Below are 12,694 nucleotides of genomic sequence, written 5' to 3'. Positions count from 1 at the left end.
GGTAAAGAGCACTGATACAAGTGCATTTTAAATTTTAAAAATGACATATAAAGTAAACTAAACAAAATTTAAAAATTGAAAGAATTAAACCTGTGGTCCGGATGAATTGCATCCATATACTTTGAAAGAATCTAGTGCAGCAACAGCAGTGGCATTACAACGTATTTCACAATTTTCTAAGAAACAGTGAAGTGTCAAAAATAAACCGATGAGTAGACAATGTAATTAATATATTTAAGAAATGGGACAGAACATGTCCAGGAAATTAGAGACCAGTCAGTTTAACATCAACAGTAGGAAAAAATAATGGCCTTTTTACTAAAGGAGAGAATAGAAGAAAATCTAGAAAACATAAATATAAAAATGAATGGTCAGCATGGATATCAAAAAGAAATATTTAACTTGACTACGCTAACTGAAATTTTGAAGAAATAACAAAAATGCTCAACGGTGGTAATGCAGACTTGGTTTATCTTAATTTTCAAAAGGACTTCAATAAAGTGCCTCATAATGGACTAATGAATAAAGCCAGAGAATATGGAATGAGGTGATCAGCAGAACAATCGATTGCCAGCTGGCTTCAAGACAGAAAGCAGAGAAAAGGAATAAAAGGCAGTTATTTACTGAATGTGAAGTGATGCTCCACAAAGATCAAAGATCAACACTGACTGAGACCACTACTGTTCACAATTTTTATTAATGATTTGAACTCTGCAGTCAAAAATGCACTTTCTAGATTTGCAGATGGAAACACTACTGAGGACTGCACCAAATTACAGTACAATATTAATAATATGAGTACAGACAAATAATTAGCAAGTTCAAAATACATAAATGCAGTATATTTTGATGGGATGAAAAGGGAGGTCAAATTATTTGGAAAGGACAAGCCTAAATGGGGTAGATGAAGGGATTTTAAGAGTACAAATATAACCAATTACTGAAAATTGCACTGCAGGTTAGTCAGGCCATAAAAACAAACCCAACTACTCTGCTTTATTTCTAGAGACAGAATTGAAAAGTTTGGGAAATACACTAACCTGTATCAAATCTTGGTTTGAAGCACACAAGTACTATGCATCGTTCTGGTTGTCATATTAAAAAAAGAACAGAGGGGCGCTGGAGAGGGTGCAGAGAAGATGACCAAGGATAACATGTATAATGATTCACAGCAGGAAAGGACTGACAGGCTAGATCTGTTTTCACTTCAGAAAAAGCTGAGGTGTGGTCTAATTAAATCCTTAGGATTATGGAAGGTTTTGCTACAGTAGATAGAGACAATGATTTTTCTTCTGAGTGAAAACACCCCTACAGTCCATCAATATAAAATGGTGATCATGAAATCCAACTGGGAATTTAGAAGAAACTTCTCTACCAGAAGAGTGGTAAGAAGCACAACTCACAACCACAGGAAATAAGTGAACCAAATAATGCATATGCATTTATGGGGAAACTAGCCAAGCATTTGAGGGAGAAGGGGCTAGATGATTACAACAGTACATTTAGTTGTGGAAATGTGGTAGGAGGCTGAAGTGGACATTAAATACCACCATGAAGTCAGTCCGTGTATTGTCTGTCCTGTATAGTCCTTATTTCAGAAAAATAGGCACCGAAACACAATTGCAATGAACAACAGACAAAATTGTTTCATGTTGGCTGTACCAATTAAAGCTTTTATATCAATGCTTTCAAACCAAAATTAAACATTTTCAAAACATAACTGCTGCTTTGAAATGTCATCTCTTTAGTAAACATTCCTCAGGTGCTTACATCAAGTGAACAGATTGGAATAATTTCTATACCCGACAGGAACAGGAAGCAGGAGAAATTATCACAATTTTGATCAAAAACATTATTTGTTCTGGAACTTGTATATTTCAAAAAGAATTTATGGAGTTTTAAACCAAGTGAAATTAGCAACAGCCACATTTAAAAGCTGTTTGACCACCTTTACCATTTAGCTTGACAGTGAGAAAAAGCCTTCCAGGTGCCAGCATAATCTTAAGGCTTACCTAAGCAGCTTACTTAGCAGCTTGTGTTACAGCTGGAACTCTCATGCAAGCTTAAGTAATATGTTAACCGCTTTGCTTGAACACGAACAGTTATCTTTTGTATAAAAAGGGAATCATCAGCCTTTACTAGGTAAAGCACACTTTTGTCTATTTTTATAGCTGTCAGAGGAAGATGAATGAATATTTCTTAAAGGTAAAATGAAACAGGAGCAAAGATAAATGATCCTACCTGGATGATTAAGAAGTGTGTCAAGTTCTTCTTTGGCAACCACCATCCTTAATTTGTCACTGCTATCAATAACAAAAATGATGGCCTGGCCTTCCCTGAAGTGACCATGAGGAAATATTATACAGTTAATACTCTCTATCACTTTGGCCAACCCATATGAATATTTTGCATTACAGCCAATACATTGTATATATCATTCTAAAATGGTTGACCAAAATTTTGCTACCTCCCTTTTAACAACTTTATGTGATGATCATGACATCTTAAGAGTCAGAGGTGTACAGCATGACAATAGACCCTTCAGTCCAACCCGTCCATGCTGACCAGATATCCCAACCCAATCTGGTCCCCCCTGTCAAGCTAAATAAATGAAGTGGCAACTGTTTGTTCTACATTATCTGCCAATTGGCACATTTTCACTAATCAGAGTTAGATGCAAATTGCTTACTCAGCTAGTTATTTATCGTCAACCAAAAGCACCAAACGCAGACAAGATTATCATTTTTTTTGTCATTGCTGTTTGTGGGAGCAATGTACATATTTATTTACAATTTGCTTTATGAAACAGCAGCAACTTAAACCCATTAGCTTTAAAGTACTGAGGGTGTAAAATACATTTTACAATTGCAAATTATTCCCTTGTATTTTGTGACCAAGTTAGCTGTGAAAGTTTATGAAATGAAACAGAAAATATTTAAGTTATTTTAAGCAGCTGAGAACATTTCTTTCTGTTGGCAGAAATGGTATGTGGGCAGAATTACATGAAGATATTAATTCTGGGGTTTTGGCAATTATTAATTGACAAGTTAACCAAATTTAACAATGTAGCAATGTAAAGTCAGACACAGGTGAAATACTGTGAACAGTTTGGTCCCTTTATTTAAGGTAAGATATATTGGCCTTGGAGGCAGTCCAGAAAAAAATCATTAGGTCGATCTTGGTTATAGAGGAACTGTCTTAAAGGAGAGGTTGAGCCTGTAGAGGCAACCTTACGGATATTCTTAGAGAACTTGACAGGGTAGATGTGAAAAGGTTAGATAGATTACCTATAGTGTGGAAACAGGCCCTTCGGCCCAACAAGTCCATACCGACCCTCCGAAGAGAAACCCACCCCCCCAATATTTACCCCTGACTAATCCACCTAACACTATGGGCAATTCAGCATGGCCAATTCATCTAACCTGAACATCTTTGGACTATGGGAGGAAACCAGAGCACTTGGAGGAAACCCACGCAGACATGGGGACAATGTACAAACTCCATACAGACAGTTGCCCGATACAGGAATTGAAGCCAGGTCCCTGGCGCTGTGAGGCAGCAGTGCTAACCACTGCACCACCGTGCTGTTGTTTTTCCTTGTGGGAGAGTCTAACACTAGAGGGCATAATCTCACAGTAAAGGGTCTCCCACATAAGACACAGCTGCGGAGAAATATCTTTTCTGAGGGGATAGTGAATTTGTAGAATTCTTTACGTCAGAGGACAGTCAAGCCTGGTCACAAAGGGTATTCAATGCTAAGGCAAATCAGGAAAGAAATCAAGGGTTCTGAGAAAAAGGCAGAAATATGGAATTGAGGATCATCAAAACATCCATGATCTCTAAATGGCAGAGACTTGATGGGCTGAATGACCTACTTCTACACCTACATCTTATGATCTAAAGGAACATTATTTACTTCGTTAAGATGAATTTTAAACTCCCTTTATTCCAGACAAGAAACAGAACATTTGAGCATACTGCACACCATACAACAATCAATCCATTGATTTAAAAGATAATTCACTAATATAATCACACTTCAGTAAACTTATAACTGAAAACTCATAGGAAAACATACTGTGGTTGCACAGATGCCTTTTTAGGCAGAATGTGGTATTATGATAAGGAGAGACGGATTTAGGATTTCAGTAAGGATATCCTTCCTCAGATAGAGACCAAACCTGTACACAATACTCATATGTAATCTCACTAGGGCTTGATACAACTGCAGTAATGCACCTTTACATATGCAATCAACTTGCCTTGAAATGAATGCTAACATAAAATTAGGAAGGCAAATACTTTCTGTTCCTGCATGTTAACTTTTAGTCACTCATGGACAAGGACACCTGATCCCTTTAGAAATATTCTGCCTGTATTTTAAAGTGAATAACTTTGCAGTTATTCATATTATCTTCTATCTGCCACATTCTACCACTTAGCCTGTCCAAATCCCCTTACAGCCTCTTCATAACTTGGATTCCCACCCAGTTTGGTATCAACAGCAATTGAGGAAATATTGTCTTGCAAAAATATTCAAGGTTCCATTTTCAATCCTTGAACAAACTAGCACATTATTAATGGATAGAGAGTAATATCATTTACACTCTTTAATTAATTATTCTGATAATCAATTGAACAGCTCTTGTTAAGTATGAACAATCCCTTCCAAATATGCTACAATATTGAAAACTTTGCTAAGTTGATCTATTTAGCTAGAAGATAAGTGATAATTTCTTGCACATTTTCATATTTAAAATACTGCAAAGATAAAAAAGTTTAGATAAAATTGAAATAAAAAAGCCATCCATTCAGTTTAACATCGGATCAATTGTTTTCTTTTACATGAATGCAGCACCTAGATTGTGGTCTCAGCTTATTCCAACAATTCTGTTAAAAACAACCTTGACTGATATTCCAAAATGTTTTCTCCTAATTTAGTATTTTTGTTTCCCATAAAAGTTAAAAAGCAAAGCTATATGATATTTTGAACAATAGGTTTGACAAGATTTAACTAGCATTGACATTGCTTTTAACCTCCGGTTGGTGGTTATGCAAACTCTGTACATTTTTTTCTATGTACTTTATTGCATTTTGTTCTTTACCCAGCACTTACTTATAATAGTGTTCCCACAGGTTTCGATATCTACCCTGGCCAGACATATCAAACACCGTAAAGGAGAGGCTGGGGAAGAAAAAGGAGCATCATCAACTTGATGTTTGACACACTTGCAAACAAAATAACATGCTTGATTCCCAAATCAAGCTACAGACATCAAACTACAAGGTTGTTTTCCATACTGTCAACAGAACACAGGTTCTGTAAAACTGCACTGATTATCTGCTATTGTGATCTTACATTGCACATGTAAGATCACAATAGCCATCAGAATGCAGGGAGAATGTTACATGGATCTCCATGTATGTATACTCAGTAGAAGATTAGATTAGATTAGATTAGGTTACTTAGATTAGATTAGATTAGATTACTTACAGTGTGGAAACAGGCCCTTCGGCCCAACAAGTCCACACCGCCCCGCCGAAGCGTAACCCACCCATACCCCTACATCTACATCTACCCCTTACCTAACACTACGGCCAATTTAGCATGGCCAATTCACCTGACCTGCACATCTTTGGACTGTGGGAGGAAACCGGAGCACCCGGAGGAAACCCACGCAGACACGGGGAGAACGTGCAAACTCCACACAGTCAGTCGCCTGAGGCGGGAATTGAACCCGGGTCTCTGGCGCTGTGAGGCAGCAGTGCTAACCACTGTGCCACCCACTAAGAACTTCCTTTACATCTCATTATTTCAAATTCTGTTATTACAACATCATGTCAACTATCAAACTCCATTATATCAATGGGAAGAACTTGTTTGTTGAGAAAGTAAAGGTTTTATTTCAGAACAAACGTGTCGATACTCTTTTTTTATGTAGTAGCAAGATTTAAGTTTAAATCTGGCAAGTAAAATGTTTCCAAATATTACAATTAGATATAGTTAATGGTATTGGACCAATTTTGTTCAGGTTGCTGAGGCATCAACATGTTCAAGCTCTTTTCTACTTCCAAAGCATGCTCCATATGTGTCACATACAGAAAAACATGAATGATTCATTAACATGGATAAAATACATTACTAAACTGCAAACCTATTTAATCCTATCAGTCTACAAGCAATTACACAGATAACAAAAAGTGGTAATTTGTAACAGTAATTATTCTAATTTCCCAAAAACGTTCTTGATCAGGAAGGTGTGAACATCCAAAGCAGTGCAAACTTTCTGATGTACAGCTTTGGCATTATTGTGCTAAATATGATTGAATGCTAAGAGTAAGACCCTCCTCTCAAATGGAGTTGACAGCAATGGAACAGAGTTTGGAAGCAGAGAGGTATTTAATTCAGTTGGGGGGGGGGGGCGGTTGGTGGTGGTGCCAGGTAGGGAATGTACACCTTCCCACCTCTGCCCTGATTAAGTCTGGGGCAAAAAGACTCATGGATGGCCTTCTTTTTCTGAAGCCAACTGCAAACCGAAAGTGGGCAAATAATGTCCATTTAAGGACCTTATGTTCTCCCATTCCAAATCAGCCAGAAATAGGTAGGGGACTCACCATATGGTGGGGCCAAAGGATGTTGTTTTTGTGATGGCTGCAGATGTAAAAGGGGAAAAAAGGCTACATCGTAAGAGAGTAAAAATGTTAGTTAACATTAGGACCAGAAGGGGAAGTTGGCTGTTAGCAGTAGAATGGGAACCCAGTTGAGGGAGTTGGGGGTGAGTATTATGGACAAGGTGAACTCAGAGAGGTCTTAAAAGGGAAATAGGAGAGAAAGTAGGAAAAAAGATGGAAGTTCAGGGCTAGGCCAGGGGATGCTTTTGAGAAAATCTAGGCTGGTGGATTATTGGAAGAGGAGAACACAATACAGACAGCTGATCTGATGGCTGCGATTTTGGTAATAAAGAGGTTGAAAAGCTCCTTCAGTTTAATTAGGGAGCTGTGGTTACAGGTATGGGAAGAGGTTTAAGATGACAACTGATGTAGGGAACAGAAGCTAGGGGTTATCTTTGTGTCCAAGAATAACTCTAAAAGAGAGACAGACAGACAGCATGTGAGACTGAGTCATAAAGAGAGTGACAGTGAGAGTCTATGTTTGTTGGGAGAATGGGTAAGAGGAGGCTAGGGCACAAGAGTGGAGATAACTGAACAAATCAATACCTATGAAACATGGCAATCATGGGACAAAGACAATACAATTACCTGAATACCATCAAGATTCTAACATTAAAACGTTTGCTAATTATTTACTTATCAAAGTTAAAAATCTATTTCTTCCTATCTGGCAAGCCAAACCAAAGATAATGAAAAACAACAGTACCCAGAGGTCTTGAAATTCTCGATGCTGAATCCAATGGTTGGAACAATATCCTGTACTTGAGCCTATAAAACAATGACACAGATCAGCACAAATCATTGTTCCAACAGATGTTTTTCTTGTTATAGTATAGGTTAAAACTGCAGTTCATGCTTCATGTTTTATACTTTTTGTGTACTGCCTTCCAAATAATTTAAATTTGTATCCTTGAAAAAATATTACAAACAGAACTATATAACATCTTATGATAGTCTTTCTTGTATTGTACTCTAATCAATTTAAAGCAATATACTTTCAATGTTATTTAATGCCTGCGATGCACCCTAGGGCATTTCATATCGGTGAAGATGTTATAGAAAAAATGTTGCTGCTATTAGAATAGTAGCTGTATTTCAAAACTACTTTGGAATGGCCTGATACTCCATTTTGATGGAGAAAGTGAGGACTGCAGATGCTGGAGATCAGAGCTGAAAATGCATTGCTGGAAAAGCGCAGCAGGTCAGGCAGCATCCAAGGAACAGGAAAATCGACGTTTTGGGCATAAGCCCTTCTTCAGGCTTATGCCCGAAACGTCGATTCTCCTGTTCCTTGGATGCTGCCTGACCTGCTGCGCTTTTCCAGTACTCCATTTTGATACAAGGCCGAATTTCTTTGTACAACAGGAAAGCTACATAATTAGGTATCTACTTCAAAATGTAGCTCCTGTAAATTATTAAGTCACATCAGCATTTAACAAATAGTTGAAATTGAGAAATGTGAACACAATGTTTATGGTATTTTAACTTCAACAAATGAACAATAGAACATTAGGTCAATAATTCTACCAGAGCCCTGAAATTATGTTATGGCACATGCAGAAGCATTAACATGCTTGAAATAAATGATTTAACATGACTTCTAAAATAGCATAGTGGGGAATATTAGGTTACTGAATTTGTTTGTTATCATGTCATGACGCAATTTCAGGGTCCAAGCTTTTTTTAAAAGTTTAACTAACAACCATTTAAAAATAGCAATAGGTTTTTTTTAAAAAAAGCATTGGTATATTTATCAGCGCTCCTGAGCACAGCACCTGTAAACATATATAACTATGTATCTTTCAACAGTGGCAGCATTCTAATCAAAATTTATGAAATATGTTAAAATATAGACTTTTAACCTTTGGAGACAGAAAACAATGATTTAATAAAGTATATGTAGCGTTTGCAATGCTCCACAGGTGGTTTAGTGCTGGCTTTCTCTTGCAAAACTTAATACTCGCCTTAGTGTCCTCCTCAATTGTTTTTACTGATACATTCAACTCCTCAGCATCCTTCCCATGAAACTGTTATGATTAACTAAATGCTTGCCAATTTTCTCATTGAAAAATAGAAGTATGAATGTGAGAAAAAGTACTTTTTAATACAAAGAAAATTGGGTGTTTTCCCCTTATTTACTAATCATTTAGAGGCATGAAATGGTTCCTCATGGCAGTTTCAGAACTGTTTCAAACAGTGCAGCTTAAGTATCCTTCCAAAAGATTTTGCCACTCCCATTTATGGTCCAGTAATTCACCATAATAATTGTGATAGTAGTTTTGTAAATTCATTAAGTAAATGCGGGCTTTGCTGGCTGGACCAGCCTTATGTGTCCATCCCTAAATGCCCTTCAAAACGTGGTGGCGAGCTGTTTTCTTCAATTGCTGCATTTCACTTGTTTGTGGTACAACCACATGGCTGTTTTTCTTGGGAGAGGGAGTGGCGGCGGTGGTGGATCCAGTATTTTGATGCAGTGACAGTAATAGAACATTGACATTTTTCCTAGTCACGGTGCTTAGTGGCTTGGAGAGGGCCTTAGACGTTGATGTTCCAATGTATCTGCTGTGCTTCTAGATAGCATGTTGATGGATTTAGAAGATTTTACCAAAGGAGCTTTGGTGAATTGCTGTAGTGCATCTTGTAAAGGATACATATTGTTGCTATGAAGCATTAGTGCTGGAGGCAGGAAACGCCTGTAGTGCCAATCACCCTGGCTGTATTATTCTGGGTGGCAACAAAGTTTGAGTGCTGTTGAAGCTGTACTTCATCCAGACAAGTGTGGCATATTACATTACATGCCTAACTTGTGCCTTGTAGACTATGGAGAGGCTCTGGGGAGTCAGGAGGAAAGTTAATTGCTGCAGGGTAACTAGCATCTCACCCGCTCTTGATGTCAAAGTATTTATATCTATAATAAAACAAAAAACTGAGGATGCTGAATATCTGAAACAAAACAAATTGCTGGAGAAATTCAGCAGGTCTGGCAGCATCTGTGCAGAGAAAGCAAAGTTAACATTGAGTCCAGTAATCTTAATCTACAGTTCACTATGAATTAAAAAATATTATATTTTAGATCATAAGTCTTAGCAGGTGAAATGCTAAAATCGCCATGACACTCTGGCCTGGGGAAGAAATGCCTAAAGGGATTCATCACTTCATCATACTTGTATCCACTTTGTCACTAAAGTTAAAAAGACACATTTTCACCATGAGGTAATGACAAAATTAGATTGGTCAATAATGCTTCAGATGATGGTACAGTTCACTGAAAATTACTGCTTAAGGCCATGAACACAGATTTCACTTGGGCGAGGCAGCAATGTGATTGTGTTACCCGAGAGCTGTTGGCACTTCAACAACAATCAGCAGTCTCAATAGGAAATGGAGCATTTTCAAGTAAACTATTTGGTATATAGAACAGATATAAGTCTCAAATGCATCAGTCTCTTCCTAGAGAGAGGAAGCTTTGTGAACTGATATCTCATTTTAACAGCAAACAATTTTCACTACAGAAATGTCAAAACTCTGCCAGTTAGGAATGGGCTTGTTGATGAATATAAAAGTAAGGAAACAACTGATATCTCTTGTTCTTCATTTTAAATCTGGGAAGTAATTAATAACTTTAAAAATATAGAATAAGTAGCAGAACCATAGACAATGTAAACAACAATGCTGCAACTTTTAGTAATGCATTATTTTCGTGAAATATAAGAATATATAGTGAACAACGATATAGAAGGCTAGGACGAGGGAAGGGAAAAGAAGATCGGTGATAATAGACAAATGGAAAAGGAAAGAAAGATCTTGTGTTTATTTAGTGTATTTTATTACTTAAGGGCAATCTCCAAATGCTTGAGAATGATTAAATACTTTTGAAGCTCAGTCAATGTAGGAAATGTGCCAGTCAATTTGCATGCAGCTAGGTCCCACAAATAACAATGTCCTAATCACAAATTGATTGGTTTTATTGAAGTTGATTATGGAATAACTATTGGCTAATACAGGGGAGGAATTCCCTGATCATCTTCAACTACCATGGGATCTTTTACATATAATTGTGGGGTAAATCAGGTTTTGGTTTAACGTCTCATCTGAAGGACAACAATGCAGCATTTTCTCAGAAGCATCAGCCAGGAACTCGGCTTGTATCATAACCTTCTGACTCCGAGACAACAGTGCTATGACAAAAGTCAGCTAATGGTGGTCTGAGGTAAAGAAATAAAAAAAAAGTTTAATAAAATAAATTTAAAAAAAAGAAATCACAGAAAAATATGAAAATCAAGAGAGTTGTTAAAGAAAGTTCAAGTCTAAAGAGGCTCAGAGGAATAAAGCACATTTCCTCTAAGAACTGGTTCATAAGATTACTACAATGTGAAAATGAAAGTTGAAGACACGTGCCTATGATTTGCAAGGTGACATTAATTACAGACTGGTGCTGATATGCTTTCATTTAAATGCATATGCCAATCAAAAGATATAAAATAAAACTTACATTTGAAGGTTTTAGGCAATTAATTATAGTTGTTTTCCCACTATTGTCCAGTCCCAAACATAACACGTGAACCTCCTTCTTCTTTAGACCAAGCCAGCCAGCTAATTTGTCAAATAGCCCCATGGTTTCGAGTTCAGTTGATCTAATTACAATTAAATGACAAAGAAGAATGAATTTTATAAGAGCTTGAGAGTAAACAATAACTTTGTTAAGCAGAAACTTTTAAACAAAGTCACTTCATTAAGCACAGTGGCCACTCATAAAAATGAAGTAAGTAGTGTGGTTTAAATGAGGAGGAGTTAATGTATTATTGTAACAATTATGGTTTAATGGATTACTGAGGAATAGCTGACATTGCAGCAGAAGCTGGTTTAATTGGGTAATATCATGAGCAGACTAGGGTCATGGATCACCCTGCAAAAGCTTGACATAATGCTGTCCTTGAAGCACATCTTTTCCTTTAGAATGTGTTTAGATCAAGTTTTTATTTTTATATTTTAATTAAACAAAACTGAATAAGAGGCATGTCATCAAAAATCAGAATGTATTAACTTGCTATATTAATAAAATTGAAAGTTACTATTCCATCTATATGGAAATATGCACCATTTCTATCAAAGAAAACAAACAATAATGCATGATTGTCTCAGCCCTAGGATACTGTAAAGATGTATGTCCGACAAACAATTTAAGGATGCAGTTATACTACAACTTCTCATCTGAAATCTGGAATTTAGAATGTGATTGAATATCAAAGCAACCTTGTCACATTAAGATCACAGAGTTCAGAGTCAAAGGAGTATGCAGGCACAGATCTTTCTCCCTGTGAATATTATGGTTGGGAGAGTGGGCCAGTGGGAAAATTATTTTTCTATACTGTTAAAAGGATCGGGAGAACTAAATGGTGTACTAGTTAGACACAAGGGCACGGCTATTTTACCTTTAGGAATTCAACTCCAAACCCAGATGTATAGCATCCACACTATCAGAAAATGTCCGTTCTATGTTAAATGAGATAATCGCATGAATGAACTGGATTAGACTCAGTTGTTAGCTGGCTGTATTACACAGTAGATCTTCAACTGTTTTGCAAAGCTTTCTTTAAAAAAAATCCATACCAATATAGCAAAATATAATGTCCGATTAGGGTCTTTCTTTCTCAAAAACACAGAATATAAACAATTAGTAGTAATTTCACAGCAGTCTCAGAAAGTGAGACTGGAGGGTGATTGAATTCAACTTCTTTTTAAACATCTGTATTAACTAAGCAACAGAAACTCACAGGAGTGAAACATCTGGATTCTGCTTCCAAGTGCCAATTACTCGATCTGGTAATGGTTGATACAGATGCAGCATATTGGAACTGGAACGTGTTCCATTCCCAAGAACTTTAATCAGGATAATGGCAGCTTGGGCTACAGAGGGTGGAAATGGCTGTCTAGTATCTTTAAAGCTAAAGATCACACAACACCAGTTATAGTCCAGTAGGTTTATTTGGAAGTAATAGCTTTCAGAGCACTGCTCCTGTGT

The 12,694-nt window shown here is 36.9% G+C and overlaps 1 protein-coding gene across 5 annotated transcripts in view; it reads right to left on the bottom strand.

Moving 5' to 3' along the window:
- Positions 1-12,694, bottom strand: part of arl6 (ARF like GTPase 6) — a 35,266-nt gene that overhangs the window by 11,650 nt on the left and 10,922 nt on the right. For all 5 annotated transcript variants that reach the window (XM_072585086.1, XM_072585082.1, XM_072585083.1 and 2 more), the window contains 4 exons: positions 11,165-11,306; positions 7,379-7,440; positions 5,117-5,185; positions 2,242-2,336 (listed from right to left, as the gene is read on the bottom strand). In XM_072585086.1, the coding sequence (XP_072441187.1) occupies positions 2,242-2,336; positions 5,117-5,185; positions 7,379-7,440; positions 11,165-11,287 (349 nt within the window). In that variant the 5' untranslated portion in view covers positions 11,288-11,306. The remainder of the gene's footprint in view (positions 1-2,241; positions 2,337-5,116; positions 5,186-7,378; positions 7,441-11,164; positions 11,307-12,694) is intronic.

Source organism: Chiloscyllium punctatum, chromosome 15 (genome assembly GCF_047496795.1).
Source record: "Chiloscyllium punctatum isolate Juve2018m chromosome 15, sChiPun1.3, whole genome shotgun sequence".
In the NCBI taxonomy this organism is placed as follows: domain Eukaryota; kingdom Metazoa; phylum Chordata; class Chondrichthyes; order Orectolobiformes; family Hemiscylliidae; genus Chiloscyllium; species Chiloscyllium punctatum.
Note: the sequence above shows the minus strand (reverse complement) of the source record. Positions and strands in the feature narration are given on the sequence as shown.